At 42.6% G+C, this 22,059-nt stretch overlaps 1 protein-coding gene across 8 annotated transcripts in view; it reads left to right on the top strand.

Moving 5' to 3' along the window:
- The window catches only part of TJP1 (tight junction protein 1), a 250,808-nt gene that overhangs the window by 134,855 nt on the left and 93,894 nt on the right, over positions 1–22,059 (top strand). Inside the window, exon 1 of one of the 8 annotated variants that reach the window (XM_029064655.1) lies at positions 839–894. The exons of the other annotated variants lie outside the window; for them this stretch is intronic. Within the exon in view, the coding sequence (XP_028920488.1) occupies positions 868–894 (27 nt within the window). The 5' untranslated portion in view covers positions 839–867. Of the gene's footprint in view, positions 1–838; positions 895–22,059 lie in introns of those variants that run through there. 8 annotated transcript variants of the gene reach the window in all.

The following is a 22,059-nucleotide window of genomic DNA, read 5'->3' as shown; positions in this document are numbered from 1 at the left end:
CCGCCGGGGGATCGGGGACCCGGGGAAGGGGAAGCCCTTCCCTCCTCGGTCGGGTGGCGCCATGGCCCCACCAGGGGTTTCCCTGATTTTGGGGGGGTTAGCCTCCCACCTGTTGGACCAGGTGAGGGCCCCGCCTTGACCTCTGACCCCAGCGCTCCACCCAGCCGGTCCTACTTACTGAGCGCTCACTGTACTTAGGGCCCGGGAGAGGACAATACAACTACACAACAGGGAAGGCAGGCGCCGGGGAGCTTTGTGAGCTCGTTGCGGGGCAGGGAATGTGTCGGCTGGCCCATCCTTTCCCAGGCGTTCAGTACAGTGTGATGTCCCATCGTCCGCTCCCAGGCGCTTAGTACAGTTTGCTGTCCCATCGTTAGCAACAAACAGGCAAGGCAGGCGCCGGGGGATGTGTGTGAGCTCGTTGGGGGGCAGGGAATGAGTAGGCTGGCCCATCCTTTCCCAGGCGTTCAGTACAGTTTGATGTCCCATCGTCCTCTCCTAGGCGCTCAATACAGTTTGATGTCCCATCGTCTTCTCCCAGGCGCTTAGTACAGTTTGCTACCTCTTCCTTTGCAACAAACAGGCAAGGCAACCCCTGGGGGATGTGTGTGAGCTCGTTGGGGGACAGGGAATGTGTCGGCTGGCCCATCCTCGCCCAGGCGCTCAGTACAGTTTGATGTCCCATCGTCCTCTTCCAGGCGCTTAGTACAGTTTGCTGTCCCTTCCTCTACAACAAACAGGCAAGGCAACCCCCGAGGGATGTCTGTGAGCTCGTTGGGGGGCAGGAGATGTGTCGGCTGGCCCATCCTCGCCCAAGCGCTCAGTAGGATGTCCCATCGTCCTCAACCAAGCGCTCAGTACAGTCTGATGTCCCATCGTCAACGAACAAAACAGGTTAAGGCACCCCTGCGGGGGGGAAATCTATGTGAGCTCGCTCGGGGGAGAGGGAATGTGTTGGCTGGCCCAGGCGCTTAGTACATTTTGATGTCCTACCGTCCTCTCCTAAGCGCCTAGTACAGTTTGATGTTCCACCGTCCAATCCCAAGCGCTTAATACAGTGCTTTGCACACAGGAAGCGCTCAGTAAATACGATTAATAATAATAATGTTGGGATTTGTTAAGCGCTTACTATGTGCAGAGCACTGTGGTAATTAATGATCATCATCAACTCGGGAGGACACGTCCCGGGCAGGGGCGAGCAGCAGGACGGGCCGGGGTCGCCGCGGACCCCCAGGGCGGGCGAGGGACAGGTGCATGGACCTCAGGAAACCCTCCTCGGTTTCCTCGCCCAAACCCGCCCGTGGGCTGCTTTGCCTTCCGAAACGGGCTCCCTAAATTCTCAGGAATGTTGTGTTTGTGTAGCTTTTGGAGTAGCAGCTCCGCTTGGGGAAAAAGATTGTTTGCGCCCGAGTGAAACTATGCAGTTTCGAGCTGATGTCACTCAGCGTGGAATGTGCTCACCAACACTCCTGAGCGATAAGATGTGGAAACTGCGAGCCGCCCGATTCCTTCTCCCTCCTCTGATGATAGTAGTGGTGTTTGTTGAGCGCTTACTAAGTGCCAGGCCTTGTACTAAGCGCCGGGGTGGATACAACTAAATCAGGGTGGACACAGTCCTCGTCCCACGTGGGGCTCACAGTCTCCATCCCCATTTTACAGATGAGGGAACCGAGGAGAGAAGTGAAGGGACTTGCCCGAGGTCCCACAGACGAGGGCGGAGGTGGGATTAGAACCCATGACCTTTCTGACTCCCAGGCCCGTGCACCCACTCCTTCTTGTGGGGGAGAGCCAACCCTGAATACCGGGCCGCCCCCCCCCCCCCCCCATTGCATGTGTAGATTGTGTGTTTTCGGTATCGCCCTTAAAGGTGGGAATTTAGATCACCCTTCTATGGTCTTTTCCCCTTCGTTGACAGGGTGTCAAAGTTCAGGTAGTTGGGAGCTTGTAGGACAAAAGAGCTGTAAATTTAGAATGTAAAGGTGATACGCCTTGACTTATCCGATCCTCAAACACCCTCATCTGGCCTTACTTGAAAATTGGGGGAGAATAGAGCACAGCGCAGAAGTTTAAATGTAGTGTAAAGATTAGTACCTTTCTGCCAGTTTTTTACCCTGTTGTTGGATCATTGAGCGCAGTTTACAAATTGCTGGATTATACTGCCCCCTTTTTTCTCACTGGCTTTAAACACAAGTTTACAATTTAAGCTCACTTAAAAGATGTTTCCCGTGCATTTTCACTTGCTGTAGCAGAACTCAGTCTGGGCCCCATTATTGAGTTAGTTGTTAAAAAAACAAAACACACGTTGAAGCAGTGGGTTTTTCTTCCTCCGTCCCCTTTGTTGAAATGAGTTCGTGACATATTCCCAGCTTTGAAAGTCTGTCTCTAGACCGGGCAGGAGCCTACCACGACCTGCAGTTTTGAATTGTAATGTCGTAACACTTTTCGAGGTCAGTAGATTCTCTAAAAAAGTGAAATAAACATATCTGCTACTCTTTGTGAAAAATTTAATCTCTGCTCGGTTGGAAGGCCTGAAGCAGAAACCAGCCACAGTCAAATTGCTCTTGTATGTGTACTTGCAGAAGGAAATAACAAAAGTCCATGTCATTTATGAGCTCCATTATTATCATTTCCAGTCATACTACTATGTTGTGCTTCCACCCTAGGGAAGGAATTGCTTTTACTTCCCTATTACCCACTCACAGTGAGTGAGTGAGTGTGTGTCAGAGAAGGACAGAGAAAGAATGTGAGTGGCACTTGGCAGTTGATGAGTAAGAAGGAATGAGGGGAAAGAATAAAGGAAATAATTGGATCATGTTTATAAGTAGTTTCAGTTATAAATTGCTAATGAATACCGTAGAAATTCTAGCCGGTTTCATCAGGAGCCTTTAATTTGCATACATAGTACATTGTCCTACTGTGTTCAAGTTGTCACGTTGAGATGTGATTTGATTCCAAATTTATGAGGGCAGTATAGTTTTAAAAGTGAATTAAAATTCTGCCTTTCGAAAATACCATACAACATGGATAGCGTACTTAGACTGAGGGTCCCACGTGGGACAGGGACTGTGTCTGACCAGATTATTTTTGTGTACCCCAGCGCTTAGTACAGTGCTTGGCACACTGTAAGCACTTCACAAGTAGCATTATTATTTATTTTGTATCTAATTTGTAGTAAAATATTTCTCCTAAACTAATTTTGATTACAGCTGTTCTTTGAAAATGCAGATGAAATCACTTAATTGAGTCTTAGCTGAATTATTGAATGTTTGCAAATTTAAACGATTTAGCCATTTATGAAATCAAATGAGCTTCACTAAAAATTTTCTTGCTTTCAGAAAACTTCCCTTTCTGTCCTAGTTTTTTTCTTCCCCTTCGAAGGAGATTGTTTTAGCACTTGGAGGTGCTCTTTCTTTTCCCCGTGCAAAGGGAGACTCCCGGGAACCTTCCTGCTTATCTACAGTTTTTCTGTTTGTCATTCTTTAGTCCTTTTTTGGGGAGGGGACAGCCTTACTTTTTCAATGGTGAATAGTAGTAGAAATAGCGTTAAGGATTCCTTTCAGAAATGTAGAAAATTAGGCAACGCTTCTCAAGGTGTAGGCCCTTCTGAAAGTTGCACAAAAAAAGTGGATCACTACTATTAATGTTGCAGAAACTGTCAAATTTTTTAATAATTCCGCTTTTGGTAAGAGATTTAAATCAAGCACAGCTCAAGTTGTAATGAATATTAATGGATGGATACTTTCTTTAGGATGGGGCTTGTTTTATGATCCAAGTGATTGCATTTATCCATCTACCAGTGTTTGTTTATAGCTACGCTCTCTTTTCAACTAATGTATCATCCATTATGTCTGTTGCTTCTGTGCCACCCAAGAATCTGGCAGAGTGCTTTGCCCACAGGTGTTCAATAAATGTTGTCGATGGGCTAATTATAATCATGGGATAATAAAGCCCCAGAGTTCAAATTGCAGTGTAGAAAAGATTGAAAAAAGGATTCAACTAAGATCATCAACTCAGAATCGTAAAGGAAACCAGGATATTTGTTGTATTAAGACTATTCTCTAATATACAAATACTTAAATATAGGTTGAAAGTTTTATTTTTAAGCATCTTAATTTTCACATTGGCTCTCGCAAGATTAAATAAAAACATTTTTAAACTTATTTTTTAAGTTTGACCTAATCTTCATTTGTCTGCCCTCCTCACCGTCAGAAAGTAATCACAAAGTCAGCCGTCAATTTCCAAACCTTTTTCCTCGCAGTAATGACGTAGAAGATTTAGGCAGTGTGCTCTACAGTTTCCTGTTTGGCTCACAGGAAAAAGATTACAGAAATACTTCTCCCCACCCCCCCAGGCTGAAAACAATGCTCTGGCCATGGTTTCCAGTTGCTCTGTAATTCTCTTCCTAAGTAGGAGGTGGGGACAACAAAATGCAAACTCAGAATAGCTTTAAAACTATTTTGGTGCTAAAGAGTAAAAAAAGACATGTGAGTTATCACACTGGCTATAACTGCCTGGGACAAGCGTGTATTTTTCTGGAGCAGTGTGGATCTTTAAATGCACATAACCTGAAGCATGAATGCAGTAGAGCAGGGACTCTGAGGTTGTAGCCACGACCAGCACTTTTTGAAGTTACTTACTACTAGTCCCACCTCTAAAACCCGCCCACCGAACACTTTCATCACAACGTCCGTGTGATTGACTGGACTGCAGTCTAGGATTTTTCCAACCTGCCTTTCCTTAAGGAGCCAGATTAGGAAAGACAGGGAGCCCGAAGTTGCTAGGGTTTAAATTAAGTGCACCAGGAGTCACTTCAAAGGGCCCACACCAATGCCAAAAGTGCTGAATTGAAACAATTTCAGTAGCTCACAAATCAGTCCTTTCGGAGCTGTCGCTGGTTAATGATCCAGATGCACTAATGGTTTTTTGGTATTGTTTTTTTTTTTGTATCTGCGAAGCACTTAGTGTCAACCACTGTTCTGAACTCTGGGGTAGATGCAAGTTTGTTGGGTCGGACACAGCCCCTGTCCCACACGGAGGGAAAGAGAGATCAAATCCCCATTTTTCAGATGAGAAAATTGAGACCAGAGAGGTTATCACTTGCTCAGTATCGCACAGCAGGGATTAGATTGCAGGGCCCCCGACCTTTAGGCCCATGCTTTATCCGCTAGGCCACACAGCTTTCCCATTTATTTATATTGATGTCAGTTTACTTGTATTGATGGCTGTCGTCCGTTTCCCCCCCCCCCCCCCCCCCCGTGAGCTCATTGTAGGCAGGGGTTGTCTCTATTGCTGTATTGTACTTTCCCAAGCGCTTAGTACAGTGCTGTGCACACAGTAAGCACTCAATAAATACGATTGAATGGAAGAATGAATAGTTAAGGTAGATTCCTTCATAAAACATTTCAGCTTGCAAGGTTTTCCTCTTGTACACAGGGCTGTTGTTAATGAATAGTATTTGAGTGCCTACAGTAGGCAAGGCACTGTACTAAACACTTGGGGGGAATGTAATACAGCCGGTAGAGAATGTTGCGTAAGAATGAGTAAATGGCTTAAAAATTAACTGCTGATAAAATTTTGGAACTTTAACCCTGGAAAGTTGAATATCTCATTGTATATTTCATTGGGTCCATATAAGGTTGCCTTCCTGAGGAGCTCATCCCTGCTTAGCCAACTTTTAAGAATCGTCAACCGCAAAGCGCACTGAAAATATGCAGGGATTCTGAATTCTGTTCATTAAATATTAATAAATATTCTGTGGCTAATCTTGCCAGTTTGCCTATCTCATAAAGCATTCCTTAAATCTGGTGCTCAGGTGACCATTTCCATGTCTGTTTCCATTCCAACTCTTCTCTGAGGAAAAACAAGATTCATAATGTTACTGTTTCTTTTTTTGCAGTTTGTTATAAGGACCAGATTAGGGGAAATAGGAAACTGTAGGGATTTGTCACTAAGTGCTGAGAGGCTGAGGCTGATGTGAATTCAAATGATTAAAGGGTACAGATCCAAATGTGCGGGCAATGCAGAAGGGAGGGTGACAGGGGAAATGAGGGCTTAGGGTTATAAATTCTTCCAAAAGTCACTCGAACCGTTCCTGTATTTCCAAAGCAAGCAAGCGGCATGCAGAACAAACAGGACTTTTGATACTTTGGACCTAGAGCTCTTCATTTATTTATGATAGATTGGACAGGTTTCAAATTGCTTCTTTCTAGATTAGTTCGGTGCTTTATTACCAACATGTTCTTCAGCAAATCAATTCTTAATAATTGTGGGGAAGCTGTAGAAGAGGCAAGACGTAAGCGCCTAGTACAGTGCTTTGCACGTAGTAAGTGCTCAGTAAATACGAAAGAATGAAAGTCGTCTCGAGGCCTAGCCTTTTCTGAAATGGTAGAATACGAGAACTGAGCCCGTTTTACAATCCAGTCTGAGAAAAGTATTGCTAAATTTGACCCAGGATCTTGTAGTTGAAACAAAAGGTTCAGTGAAAATAATGACAATGAAGTAAGTACTAAATGTTCTCATAGAACTCTGCTTCTTGAGGGCCTGGGGTTGTGACCCATGAGCCGGTTGAGGCGACTGGCAAGAATTTTATTAAAATAGAGTTCCTGGGAAGTGTGAGTCGACTGATAAATGTTCACCAAGTGATGCTAACTTGCTCAATTTAGGAAAAAAAGGGGAAGGAAAAAGCTACTTAAGTTAGTGATATTTGTTGATCTTTTATTCCATGCAGAACACTGTACTAAGTGCTTGGGAGAGTGTAGAGTGACTATACATAATCCCTCTCCTCAAGGAGACATACTAAAAATTACCTAAGTGTTAAATAAAAAGTTGTTGTTCACATTATATTGGTGACTGAATTAGTCTTATTAAGATCATCATATTCTCGTGACTTTTTTTTCTTTTGGACATTTTCAAGTGCTCTTCTAATTCACACCGGAAAGGATAACTCTAGTGCCCATTCTAGGAGGTGAGAAAAGGTCAACTTCTGCTGATGGATGGGACACTGTTAGAACTATATTAGCAAACATCGAACAAGTCCTGTTTGATTAGCACATCATCTGGGGATAACTGCTGCCATTAATGCATAATTGAATATCAAAAATGCCAGTAGTGCTTGTAAAGAGGGAGGTGTTGCTGTCAGAACACCCACTCTTTCTTCTAAAATAGCTATTGTTTATTCGAGGATTTAAAATGATTGGTGGTATTTTAAGAAAAAAATGTAACCCTTGCTTTTAAATAAAATCATTTATTTGGCTTACTAGGCTGACTTTATCTTCCTTGTGTTTTGAGCCTCCAGACAGTACAGTATCTCTACTCGTTTTCCATTCTTTAAAAAGAAAAGTTTTCTCTAAAGAAAACTCAATCTCTAATCTAGGATGTGTTCAGCATATGAAAATTCAAGGCTTAAGGTATTTTTAGAGTTCAACGTGGAGGCTAGCGCCTGCTTTCATGTACAAAGCTCTTGGGCAACTATGTTCTAAAGTTACCGGAACTCTTGTACGGTAACACTTGAAAGAGGAAAATGCCAGAATTGGCACGGCAGTCACTGTCATCATTAGAAATGTTTGTGTTATTAGTCGTAATAATTTGCCCCGACCAGTATAGAACAGATGTAGCCAAGCGTCCTTAATCAGAGTTGTTCACCAAATTCTTCGGGCTGCTCCCAACCACAGCAGCCGAGCCCTTTTCCTCTGATCAGCTGAGTTGGCCTCAAGCCATCTGACTCACAGCAGTAGCCCAGGGCGGGGTGAGCCCTGGAACTCAGGATCAGTTGGCTAGCTGCCCAATAGGGTGAGCAGAGGGGGAAGATTAGGGTTGGTCTCTGTGGCTCTTGGCTGTGCAATTTAGCTCTCCTGGTGCGGTGGAATACTCTGTTCTGGGCTGGGCCTGGGGAAGGATAGGGGCAGTGAACTGATGTCCTTTTTCCCCAGTGCTGCTGGGTGCTAGTAACTGCCCTTCCCTTGTTCAATCAGCCATCTATGAGCTGAAAGTAGACTTTGAAGTGACCAGGCTAGCCCTGGCACAAGCAATAATTAAAAAATAAAAATATTTAAGGTCTTCCTCTTGTAAGACCTGGCACGAATACAAGATAATTAAGTTGGATAAAGTCCCCATCCCGTGTATGACACATAGTCTGTTGGCGAGGAGGGGAACGGGTATTGAACTGCTGTTTTACAGATGGGGGAACTGAGGCACAGAAGTTAAATGACTTGCCCACGGTCACACAGCAGGCATGTGGCAGAATGGAGATTAGAACCCAGATCCTCTGACTCCCAGGCCAGACTCTTTCTGCTAGGCCAGGCTGCTTATTGACTTTTCAGCTTCCAAAAATTGGAAACTGTCATTTGGAATCTTAACAAATTCTGATGTGTTTTGTGGGGGGAAGCAAGACTTTTTCTGAGATGGAGTCATCATTACTGGAAAAGAAGGAGAAGTTGCTGGGATTCTGCCTCCTTCTTCCCCTCACTCTATAAAAGGCAATTTTGAACTAATCACTGCCTTGTTAATACCCAGTTCAGGAAAAAAGACCCTCCCTCTTTTTTTTCCCTGATGGAGAACAGGAGAGCAAGATGGGAGTGGGGTCTGGAGAAAAAGGGTTCATCTGACTCTAGCCTCTTCACTTTTTCTTTGATTTAACAGACTGGCAGCTAATTCTCCCCCAAATAAGTATAATTTCTGCTTCTTAAAAATGAATAAAGGAGTTTTGCTGCAGAAATAACTCTCTCCCCAAAGGAAGTCATGATTCCCTTCCTTGGCACTTTGTTTCTCAAAGAAGCAGAAACTACAAACATGGATGCAGCTATGACAGTGCCAAAAAGAGGTGAAAGGGTTCTCTTTTTTTCCGGCCAGATGGAATGAAAAAAGTAAGGGATTGAGTGCTTTAAAGAAGCTTCATTATTTCATTCAGGAACATGAATATATTGATCCCCAGAATGTCTAAGCACCTGCGTATGCTTTTTTTTCTCCAACACACTTTGCAAATTCTCATAGAAAATATTATTCAGTGTTAAAACATGTGCCGGTTACTTCCCCCACAAACACCATTTTCTGTTTCACCACAACCATTGGAGGCTTTGTGTGATTAGTGCCAAGTTGTAGGTGATTACAAGTGCTCTTTGAACTTTTCTACTTTTCAGAGGGCATTTGCAGGCACCCTTTTCCAGAGGATCCACTAGCTTGAAAAAAGTTGGGAAGTAGCAAACTTTTTTTTTCCCCTAAGCTTCATAATAATAATTGTAATTATGGTATTTGTTAAATGCTTAGTCTGTGTCAAGCACTGTTGGAAGCGCTGGGGTAGAGACCCGTTAGGTCAGACATGGTCCCTGTCCCACGTGGGCTTATGGTCTAAGAGGGAGAGCAGGTATTGAATCTCAATTTACAGTTGAGGAAACAGGCACAGAGAAGTCAAGTGACTTTCCCAAGGTCACACAGCAGCCAAATTGTGGAGCTGGAATTAGGACCCAGGTCCTCTGACTCCCAGGCCTGGGCTCTTTCCCCTAGGCCATGCTGCTTCACAGTGTAGTGTTATTAATTTTAGTGCTGATTTAGGTCAATTAAATTGGTAGGTTTTTAAAAAAACCACAAAGCCAGGCACAGTTCTCTCAGAGTGATTCAGGTTTGAGCCAGCTCTTCTATTTGAGGTCACGGGTTCTAATCCTGGCTCTGGCGCTAGTCAGCTGTGTGACCTTGGGCAAGTCACTTAACTTCTCTGTGCCTCAGTTACCTCATCTGTCAAATGGGGATTAAAAAACTGTGAGCCCCACGTGGGACAACATGTTCACCCTGTATCCCCCAGCGCTTAGAAGAGTGCTTCGCACATAGTAAGCGCTTAACAAATACCACAATTTATTTGTTATGAAAACCTCACTGCAAATTAATTAACCAATCAATCATTGGTATTTATTGAGCCCTTACTCTGTGCAGATAACTGTATTAAGTGCTTGGGAGAATATAATGCAGTAGAGTTGGGTGGTTATGATCCCTGCCCAAAATCAATCAGTTGTCTCTATTTTGTTGGTATTTGTTAAGTGCTTACTATGTGCAGAGCACTGTTCTAAGCACTGGGGTAGATACATGGTAATCAGATTGTCCCACGTGAGGCTCACAGTTAATTCCCATTTTACAGATGAAATAACTGAGGCACAGAGAGGTTAAGTGACTTGCCCACAGTCACACAGTCTTTATTGAGCATTTACTCTGTGCAGAGCACTCTACTAAGCACTTGGGAGAGTACAATTTTATAGATTTGCTGGACATGTTCCCTTCTTACAATGAGTTTAAAAGAGGGGGAGACGGACATTAAAGTAAATTATGGATGTGTACATAAGTCCCGGGAGGCTAAGTAGGATGAAAAAAGTACGGAGTTTACAGTCTTCATAGCTTACAGTACTCCTTTCCACAAGTCAATTTGATTTTACCACATTAGAGATGCAAAAAAAGAAATGTATTTATATTAATGTCCATTTCCCCCTCAAGACTGTAAGCTCGATGTAGGCAGGGAATGTGTTTACCAAATCTGTATTGTACTCTTCCACACACCAGGACAGTGCTCTGTACACACTGTGTGTTCAATAAATACCAAAAAATAAATTACCGATAGAAGTAATATTTTATAAAAATATATACTTAAGTGCTGCTGTGGTAACTCATAGAGGAGGGCAGGTAGGGGAAATGAGGATGTAGTCAGGGAAGGCCTCTTGGAGAAGATATGATTTTTTAGTAGGGTATTGAAGGTGGGGAGAATTGTGATCTTCTGGATATGAAGGAGGAGGGTATTCTTGGCCAGAGGGAGGATGTGGGCAAGGAGTCAGTGGCGAGATAGATGAGATCAAGGTACAGTGAGAAGGTTGGTGTGAAAGGAGCAAAGTGTGCTGGTTGGGCGGTAGTAGATCAGCTCCGTCAGGCAGAACCGGGCGAGCTAATCAGTCGTATTGAGTGCTTACTGTTTGCGGAACACTGTACTATGCATTTGAGAGAGTGCAATATTAGAATTGGTAGACAGCTGCCTGCCTACCAGGGCGTGTTCCTTGCCCACGACGAGCTTGCAGTCTGCCATAAAAGCTCATGTTAAGTAATTTCTGTTTGGGATGGAGGTGGATGGGCAGCCCTTGGAGGTTTTTCTTTTTGCTATTTCATCATCATTAGTGGTATTTATTGAACACATAGTGTGTACAGAGCACTGTCCTGGTGTGTGGAAGAGTACAATACCACAGATTTGGTAGACACATTCCCTGCCTACATTGAGCTTTACAGTCTTGAGGGAGAGATGAACATTAATATAAATACATTTCTCTTTTTTGCATCTCTGTTGTGGTAAAATCAAATTGGGTTGAGAAGACTAATAAAGTTCCACACAAGAATGACATGCAAATTTTTGTACTGTTCCCTATTTACACTGTCAATAGGGACATGTTTGAAAATGAATATATAGTCAGTCTTTCTACAACATGGGAGTTACATTCCTGACTAAACCCTGTGTTGTTGTTGTTTTTTTAAAAAAAGTCTTGCATTCCGATACACTGTTTCTTTTGGTACCGAGTTGAGTTGTATCCAGTCAGATATGTGAAAACCTGTTCTAGGAGAACTGACTGTACACAGTTGAAGCACACAGTTCATCTGTCCTCATTTGCTCTCACTCTTCTCTCCTGAATCTCCACCTCCTTGTTTTCAGTCACAAGTCTGTTCTACTAAATTTCACAGCCTCTTTGTAAGTCAAGTTTACTGTTAGGGAGGAGGGCACTCTTTTTTAAAGGTAAAACTGTGTCGAGTCCTTTGGAGAAGTCAGCAGGATCAAGCTGTAAGTCAATTAATAAACCAGTGGTATTTATTGATTGCTCACTGAGCAGAGCATTGCACTAAGCACTTGGGAGAGTACGGAACAACCAATTTGGTGAACATGTTCTTCGCCCACAAGGAGCTTGATTGACCGGATTAGTGAGTATGTAAAAAATGGACTCTATTGAATATATATTTTACGTACATTTCCTGAGGTAAGGACATTCTTTAAGTCCTATCATAATGTTTTGAAGGTGGAATGGAAAATTGTTGGTTCTATCTGTTTAGAGAAGCAGTGGGGTTTAGTGGAGAGAGCATGGGCCCGAGAATCAGAGAATCTGGTTTTTAATCCTGGCTCTACCACTTGCCTGCTGTATGGCCTTGGACAAGTCGCTTCTCTTCTCTGTGCCTCAGTTTCCTCATAAGGTAAATGGAGGTTCAATACTTATTCTCCTTCCTGATTAGACTTTGAGCCCAATGTGGGATCTGGTGATTTAGTATCTGCTTAATACAGTTCTTGGCACATAGTATTTAATTATTATTATCATTAATAATAATCCAGCACTCAGAGTGCTTGACATATAGTAAGCACTTAAATATAATAATAATTGTGGTATTTAAATGGGGAGAGACAGGAGGCAGAGAGGATAGCAAGGAGGCTGATGGAGTCAAGGCAGGATGGGATAAATGGTTGGATCAGCATAGTAGCAGTTTGGACAGAGTGGAAAATGGCGAATTTTAGTGATGTCGTGAAGGTTGAACTGACAAGACACTTTCTAACTTAAGTCTCTAATCCACTAGATGTCTTTTGTAGCTTTTGGTAAATGTTTAATAAATCAGTGATATTTATAGAACACCTAATGTAAGCTCATTGTGGACAGGGAATGTGTCTAATTTATTGTTATATTGTACTCTCCCAAGTGCTTAGTACAGTGCTGTGCATACAGTAAAAGCTCAATAAATACAATTGACTACTAAGTGCTTGGGAGAGTACAATAGAGTTGCAGTTGAGTACAAGTAAAAAGCAGCATGGCTAAGTGGAAAGAGCACAGGTTTGGGAGTCAGAGGTTGTGGGTTCTAATCCCAGCTCTGCCACCTGTCTGCTGTGGACCATGGGCAAGCCACTTCACTTTTCTGGGCTTCAGTTACCTCATCTATAAAATGGGGATTAAGACTGAGCCTCTCAAGGGACTGCCTGCTTACCCCAGTGCTTAGAACAGTGCTTGGCACAGAGTAAGCGCTTAAAAAATACCAAAATAAATGAGTTTGTAGATATGATCCCTACCCTCAAGGAGCTTACAATCTAGTGTTTATGTAGTGTAGTGTATGTAGTGTAGTGTAGAGAAGCATTGTGGCTCAGTGGAAAGATCACGGGCTTAGGAGTCAAAGGTAATGGGTTCTAATCCCGGATCTGCCACCTGTCAGCTGTGTGATTTTGGGCAAGTCACTTAACTTCTCGGTGCCTCAGTGACCTCATCTGTAAAATGGGGATGAAGACTGTGAGCCCCATGGGGGACAACCTGATTACCCTGTATCTACCCCAGCGCTTAGAACAGTGCTCAGCACATAGTAAGCGCTTAACAAATACCAACATTATTATTAGTGAATTTTAGAAAACAGAAGTAAGGATTGTATTCTGTACAGCTGCTCTAAACTGTATGGTCCTTGTAGACAGAGATTGTGCGTACCAACTCTGTTGTATTGTGCTCTTCCAATTGTTGTGCTCTACACATAGTAAGCATTCAGTAAATACCATTGATTGATTAAACATGCTTTCCCAAGGAAATGTTCACTCAACTATAGAATGGAATCTAAAGGAGGTGGGGAAAATTTAATGAGTACATATGTGATTAGGGTCTTCAGACTTAAATCTAGGAATCTTGTGGTTGTAGCAGATTTTGTAGGGGAGGTTTTCCTTTGAGAATGAGTAATGGTATGAAGCCAGTTTCTGTTGGCTGTTCTTTCCACCAGGCCCATGCTCTCCATCCCTGATGAGACTGAGCCCATTTTTTTTGTATTTGTGTTGTAAGGAGGTGGGGAAAATTTAATGAGTACATACGTGATTAGGGTCTTCAGACTTAAATCTAGGAATCTTGTGGTTGTAGCAGATTTTGTAGGGGAGGTTTTCCCTTTGAGAATGAGTAATGGTATGAAGCCAGTTTCTGTTGGCTGTTCTTTCCACCAGGCCCATGCTCTCCATCCCTGATGAGACTGAGCCCATTTTTTTTGTATTTGTGTTGTAATGATTTGTCACCCTTGATGTGTCTGTCTCCAATCCCTTCTCCCCACTAAAACTTTTAGGATGCGAGCCCCCTGAGGAATAGGAACTGTATCCAATTCCCACCTGTGTATTTTTTAAAAAATGGTATTTATTAAGCATTTACTATGTGCCAGGCACTATACTAAGCCCTGGAGTAGATACAAATTAATCAGGTTGGACACAGTCCCTGTACTGCATGGGGCTCACAGTCTTAATCCCCATTTTACAGATGAGGTAACTGAGGCCCAGAAAAGTGAAGTGGCTTGCCCAAGGTCCACAGCAGACAAGTCTTGGAGTCAGGATTAGAATCCGGGTCCTTCTGACTCTTACGCCTTCTCTCTGTCCTGGGCCACGCTCCTTCCTGGTGTATATTATCTCCCAATGCTTAGTACAGTGTTCTGCACACAGTAAGTACATAATACATACTGTTACTACCTGTGCTAATGCTTTTGCAGTTAGCAGGGCCTCTGGATTAGGGGGCACTCCACACCTTACTTTGCCACTATTTCTTTGTAGTCTAAGTCTCAGAGCAAGATAAAAATTCCCCATAGGAGAAGATAACAGTGCATCCAGAAAGATCGAGGTTCCCATAGGGAAAGAAGTGTTCAGTTTTCCATAAACACTGCCAAGAGCCATAGTTTGAGTTTTCCAAAATAACCACTAGATCAGATGACAAGAAACAGTGCTGTTTGAGTTCATGATCGATAGCTGCCTTTAGACAGTCTTCTCCTTAGTAATAACATAATTTGTGATTTAAATATCTTCATAGTGCAACTAAACTTATTTTAATTTCTCTTTATATTAGCAAAATAAGTGGATGTTTGTGAACTACTGAAATAGTAAATACATCTCTTAAGAGCCTGAATGTATTGTGTTGAGTTTTGCTATAGGGGGCCTTTTTTTGAATACAGTACATGGTTTGGTTCAGCCACTGTTAATGCATTCTATGAAATATGAGCTTTCTAAGAATTTTTAGGAAGTGCTTCCCAACCCTTTTTGTTTTGGAACCCAGCGCAACCAGCCCCCAGTCTCTCACAAATGCACTAAGCAGGAATGAGAATGGGTTTGCAAGAGAAGTAAAAACTGGTGATCTCCAAGATTCCAGAGATACTCTGGAGAGCCTTCCTGGGATTCAGTGATTAGGGAAATGACTCCAGAAGCCTGGAATTCTAAGGTAAAGAACCGGGAGAAAAAAGATTGTATAAACAATAAGATCTGGGGAATTTAGTGATGATAAAGGAACCTGTCAGATGAAACTCTAGGCACCCATTCGTGACACTTAGGGCATAATTCAGGTTCTGCCACTTGATTTGTGTAGCCAGGGATAAATTTTTCAGGTCTTCTCTTTATGTCCACATCATAGGGAGCTCATAACTTTAAGCAACAATTAATTTCTTAACCCACAAATCATTCTGCCATCCTGAAAAATGCTAGAGCTAATTTGGGTTTTGCATTGTCCCTTGTGCATTGTCTCTATGCTGGGATCTGCGTACTTGGGCACTTGGTATTTACTTGGGCACTTGGTATTCACTCCATCTTGAGCCCCCCAGCACTTATGTGCGAATTAGTTATGTTGATGTCTGCCTCCCCCTCTAGACATAAGCTTGTTATGGACCAAAAGCATGCCTACCAACTCTATTTTATTCTCCCAAGGGCTGACTACAGTACTGTGCACACAGTAAGTGCTCAGTAAATTCCACTGATTGATATAGAGTTGGCTGGTTCGAAGAGATTGTCGGAGACCGTCCAGTGAGAGAACTTGTATTCACGGGTTTGTGTCACAGTTGATCATCTCTTACACCTTTGTGCACCATGGACATGAAAAATCAGCAGCATGCTTCTTCTGGGCCTTTTTCATTCAGAGACAGCTTGACCTAATAATGAGGACAGAGTAATGGCTTTACCCTGCTTACTACCCCCTCTGTTGCCCAAGTCCAGTTTATACAATATTGTTGAGTTAGAGTCTCACCTTTGAATGAAGTAGTGACAATTTGAAGGGGTTCAAGTAATGGAATAACCTGTTGCTGAAAAAGAGAAAGGGAAATCAAATTAAAGTATATGGCACCAGTGCCTTTTGTGTGTATGGAATTTCACATTCCGTGGTAGACTTCCATTCCTGGGCTAAGCCAGAGGAAAAACATGAAAACATGGCCTAGTGGATAGAGCACAGACCTCAAAGTCCGAAGGACCCGGGTTCTAATCCCACCTCCGCCACTGCTGTGTGACCTTGGGCAAGTAACTTCACTTCTGGGCCTCAGTTACCTCATATGTAAAACGAGAATTAAGAGTGTGTGCCCCATGTGGGATATGGACTGTGTCCAACCTGAGGGACACAGTCCACACCTACCCCAGCGCTTAGAACAGTGCCTCACACATAGTAAACATTTAACAAATTCCATTTTAAAAAAAAGTTGAAGAAAGAACCATAGTGGCGGTTTACCCAGCTTGCTGCTCTCCTGCTGGCCCGTCTGGGGTTCTAATTTACTTCCAAGTAGCATCATTCTTCCTCAGACCATATGTTGTTTCACTGGCCTTCCTTTGGTCACTGTTACTTCCCTCACAGCTGGACTCCGGGTGAGCGAGAAAGCAAATGGAGGGCCTCCAAATCCTTTGTTTAAAGGCTTTGTGAGTCATGGGGAGTTCCTGATGTTTGGAATTGTACCTTTTCTATGAGTCCTTCCCACATTTTAGTGGCATTCCAGTCTCTCGGGCAGAATGAGAGTAAAGGCCAGAATTGCTGTGCTTACTCCCCAGGCCTGTTTAGTGCCTACTGAATTCAGTGTTTACAAGATGCTAGTAAGTTAGGTATGTCTTCAGTGCTTGTTGAAAGCGGAAAGCTGCTGTTTCTTTCACTTTGTGTTTTGATTTTAGGGAGTTTAGTGATTTGGGGAAAAAAGGGGCAAGTAGGTTGGAGGTGGGAAGGTTCAGGCCAGTTGTTGGAGAAGTGGCTGCGTGCAGAAGCTCTCTTCCCAAAGTAACTCTTGAACCATTTCTGGTTTGGCCAGTTGAAACCTAAATTCTACCATTGGTTTGCTTGGGCTTGGTCATGGTATCAGCAGAGCCTCATAGAGGCTGGAGCCCAGGATCTTCTTCCCCTAATAATAATAATAAAAAAAATTATGGTACTTGTTAAGCACTTACTAATGTGACAAGCACTGTGCTAAGTGCTGAGAGCGATACAGTTAATCATATTGGACACAGTCCCTGTCCCATGTGGGTCTCACAGAGCGCTTAGCAAATACCATCATTATTATGTTCTCCATTTTACAGATGAGATAATGGAGGCAAAGAGAAGTGAAGTGACTTGCCCAGGGTCACCCAGCAGATGTGGCAGAGCTGGGATTAGAACCCAGGTCCTTCTGACTTCCAGGCCCATGCTTTAACCCTAGAATTCCCCTCCTCCCCACAACACACACCCACCCACCCACTCATTCACTTCGCAACTCTTTCCTCTCCTTTCTGCCCTTTCCCTCATCAATGCTCTTTGAAGAGATTTCTGAGTCTTTATTTGTAATGGTTTCAGTGAGACCCTGGAGTAACTTTTTTTTCTAATATTGACCAACACCTTTGGTGCCAATTCACTTGTTTTCTCAAAAACCCTTCCTCTGAAGACCTTAATTTAAATTTGGTTTTGATGCACAGATGGTCCGATTATGTTTTGATTCTTTTGTCTTAGATGTTGTCCCCCAGGTAAATATTTTTACTGGAAGCAACTTTCGTTCTTAGTTTAAGTAAGTGTGTAAAATGCCAGTTCACATATGTTAACTGTTGAAGTTTTTTTTTTTTGTGGGGAGGTGGGTGAGTTTATGACATTTAAGTGCCTTCTATGTAACCAGGAACTGTACTAAGCACTCGGGTGGTTACAAGTTAATCAGACTGGACACAGTCCCTGCCCTGCGTAGGGCTCACAGCCTTAATCCCCATTTTCCAGGTGAAGTAACTGAGGCATAGAGAAATAAAGTGACTTGCCCAAGGTCACATACCAGGTAAATGGTGGAGCTGGAATGTTGAACCCAGACCCTTCTGACTCCCAGACCCCTGCACTGTCCAGTAGGCTACGCTGCTACGTTATGGTGAATGTTCGGACATTTGTTGAAATTAAGTGGCTTCGAATGACATTCAGACAAATTTTCAAGCCGTCTATGATACCCCAGATGGATTTATGGCAGAGACCTCTCCATCTTTTTGAGATACTCTTAGATTGCAAACCTGGGGAAAGGATCCTGGGGAAAGGGAAAGGATTCTCCCCTCTAGACGTAAACTCTGCACACAGTAAGCAGTCAGTATAATACCATTGTTTTTTTTTTCTAAAATCTGGTAGCCCCTAGTACACTGAACTATACCAATTAATTTGAATTTGGGGGCAGTGAGGCTGATTTAATGTTTGTGTGCTTCATTCACAACTATCCTACTTTGGTCTTATTGCAAAAATTGGGTCTAGGTTGATTGTGGGATCAGCCCATTAAATGTTATATTAATTCTTCTACTTTATTGTGTGCCTAACTGGAAATGGGTTTTGGTGGTTAATGTACAGTTTGGCTTACACCAAGACCGGATTTCCCAGCTCTTTACTTTTAACACGTTATCTTGTATAATAAATACGTGGTTAATAACAGGTTCCTTTTCCAGAAAAATTTTCATCACCAGGAGGAACCAACCAGTAGTTACGTTTTGTTTCTCAGGTGTATAATCCTTTGTTTTGTTGTAATTTGTGAGCTTTGAAGACCAGCCTTATCAAGAAATCATTAAAAGAGATCTGACTTGAAAAACTTCCCACAGTGACTGACTGGATTCTTTGCAGAAACTAGTATTGCTTTATCGCCCAATTAAAGGGCATTTTTCTCAAATTGCAGAATGTGTTTCTTCCAAGCAGCAAACCCTTGCTTTAGACTTGTCATAATCAAATGACCTGCTTAGTGATGTCCAGATCTTAAGCAGTAAATTCCTTTACCCTTGAAACTTTTAAAATATCGAAATCCTGATAAGGTACTGGGGAAAATGTTGACTGCAATTCCCAACACACTCCCCACCTCCCAACCCCAAATGCTATTGTAATTATGGAACTGTGCCATTGGAGTTTGGGTTCTGGGTTTATGTTGGAGTTTGGCAATATTTTTGGGTTGATTTATGGTAATTTCTGGATTTCCCTTCTGGGCAATCCACACACTATTAATAAGATCCCAACTATTATTGAGAAGCAGCATGGTCTAATGGAAAAAGCATAGACCTGGGAGTTAGAGGACCTGGGGTCTAATCCTGATTCTCCCACCTGCCTGCCATGTGGCCTTGGACAAGTCCTTTCACTTTTCTCTGCCTTAGTTTCCTCAGCTATAAAATGGGGATTCAGTGCCTGTTCTCAGACTGTGAGCCCCATGTGGGACAGAGACTGTGTCTGACCTGGTTAACTGGTATCTGCCCTATTGCTTAGAGCAGTGCTCGACTCATAGCTAGCAGTTAATAAAGACCCTAATAATGAGAAGCAGCGTGGCATATTGGCTAGAGCCTAGGCCTGGGAGTCAGAAGGTCATGAGTTTTAATCCCAGCTCGACCCCTTGTCTGCTATGTGACCTTGGGCAAGTCATTTCATTTCTCTGGGCTTCAGTTATCTTTAAAATGGGGGTTGAGACTGTGAGCACCACATGGAACAGGGACTGTGTCCAACTCGATTTACTTGTATCCACCTCAGCGCCTAGTACAGTGCCTGACACATAGTAAGCACTTAACAAATACCATCATCATCACAGCAATATTTCTACTAATTTAACTACAGTATAAGTTGGTGGTTCATCATCCTTGTTTTAGCAAAGCAGTTATGTACTCCTTAGGAAGACAGGCTATTTTTCAAATGCACAACTTTGTTTCTGTCTCTTAACTGGAATCAAATACAGTGCCCTTTCAGGTAGAATTTGTACTATATCTTTATAAGGCTGTAATGTAAATCTGTTAGTCTTTTTTACATGCTATTTGACTTTAACTACACATGCATTACTCTAAATTTAGGTAATTTCATAACAAATTATCTTCCATAAACCAAAATTTAGTTTTGTAGTTGAATTAGTAATTCAGTGGGTAATATAATACCAATATGGTGTAGGAATGAAAACTTTGCACATAAGCAAATACGGTGTTTAACATCTTTTGAAAATAAAAATGCTGGCTATTTTATACTTATGAGAAAACCGTATAGGGTTTGTTAAAAGTGAGGTGGATGCTTCTCAAATAACAGCACAGGTGGGGTAAAAAAATCACTAGTCTGTCAGTTGTATTTATTTAGTTTACTGTATACTGAGTGCTTGGCAGAGTACAATGTAACAATAAACACAGATTCCCTGCCCTATTAAAAATCAAGTCAACTTTATTTGAAATTTCAATCTTAATAACACGGTGGGGGAGGGTGAGAGCAGTTGAAACAATAAACAAAATAAATGTAATAGGACAATGATATGTATTTGAATCAATAGTGTACTGTTTGTCAGTATTTTGCCCCAAAGTAATCATTTAATAAATACTAAAAGTAACCATTTTTTGCACAGCCTCATCAATATTTCTCTGTAGGCCATGGAATCTATTAGTGCCCTATCTTGGGAGTCTCCAAGGGACACCACCCGAAGATAAGCAGAAAACCCCAAACAATTCAAAAAATCCCCCTTAAGCATCTCTGATGATTAGTTGCAGTTAGTAAATTGGGTTTGTGCCCCTAGAGATAACAGATCTGACCATCAACCCTTGAGCCTATTGTCTTTTAAATCCTGTCCTTTCTTAAAAAGTGCAAAGTGGAGGAGAAGTAAGAGAATGAGTGGAAGCTAATGGGGGTGGAGTAGCTCCTGAATAGGGAGGCAGCAACAGGACACAAATACAAGGCAGGAGGAGCAGGGAAACCAGAGGAGCATTTTAAGCAGAATAGTTCCCCCCAATTGGAAATATTTGATTTTGTGATGGCATTTCAGGTATTTGTGCTTCATTGAGAAACAGTGTAGACCAATGGAAAAAGCGCAGACCTGGGAATCAGAGAACCTGGGTTCTAATCCCAGCTCTGCCAATTGCTTTGCCAGTATGCTTGCTGGGTGACCTTGGGCAAGTCATTTGACTCCTCTGCCTCAGTTTCCTCAACTGTAAAATGGGGATTCAATACCTGTTCTCCCTCCTGCTTAAGACTGAGAGCCCCCAGTTGTCTCGTAGTACCCTAGGGCTTAGAGTATCGGACACATAGTAGGTACTTAACAAATACCATAAAACAAATAAGCAACTGAGCTTTGTGGGAACAGTAGTAATGACAGAAAGTACTTACTAGTGTTCTAAGCACTGCAGAAAAAGAATAAAGATGAAAGTTAGACCTGGCCTTTGGCCATCAGAGGGCTCACAACCAGGGAGTAAAGGGAGTGACAAAAAACACAAAAGGAAGGGGAAAACAATAAAAAGAAATAAAACTAAAAAACCCTTACAAAGATAAGGGCAAGACCAAATACTGTGGTTGAAGGAGCAGTTTCACTGGTCTCAACCAGCCCACGTCTAGTGCTCCCAAAGCTGAGATGCCAGCTGCTCTTTGTCCTTACCCTCTCACCCTGAAGAGAACCTTGGTAAATAAGATAAGGGACTCATACATTTCTGGTGTAACTGCAAAATTAAATTTGAAAAAGTAAAGTTGTACGGTGGGTACTAAACAATGACTATTGTATTCTCTATTACGATTGTGGCCAATAACAAAGGTGAACCTTTTGGGGAAAGCAATTCAAAACCCAGTTTCTCCACAACTATTCTTCCTTCCTTTAATGTTCTTACCCTTTTCATTTCCATTCATTCAAAGTGTAGCTGTTGTGGGAATCAGGAGATCTGGCTTCTAGCGTTGGTTTCTGCCTGGAGCTGGCACACCCGGACAAAGACCACCCATGCTGTAGTGGATGGAGCATCGGCCTGGGAGTCAGCTCCACAACTAGTCTGCTAGTGACCTCGGGCAAGTCACTTCATTTCTCTGGGCCTCAGTTACCTCATCTGTAAAATGGGGAGTAAGACTGTGAGCCCCACGTTCA

This window comes from Ornithorhynchus anatinus, chromosome 5 (assembly GCF_004115215.2).
Source record: "Ornithorhynchus anatinus isolate Pmale09 chromosome 5, mOrnAna1.pri.v4, whole genome shotgun sequence".
Classification (NCBI taxonomy): Eukaryota; Metazoa; Chordata; class Mammalia; order Monotremata; family Ornithorhynchidae; genus Ornithorhynchus; species Ornithorhynchus anatinus.
The sequence above is the reverse complement of the archived record's forward strand: the minus strand, read 5'-3'. Positions and strand labels throughout refer to the sequence as shown.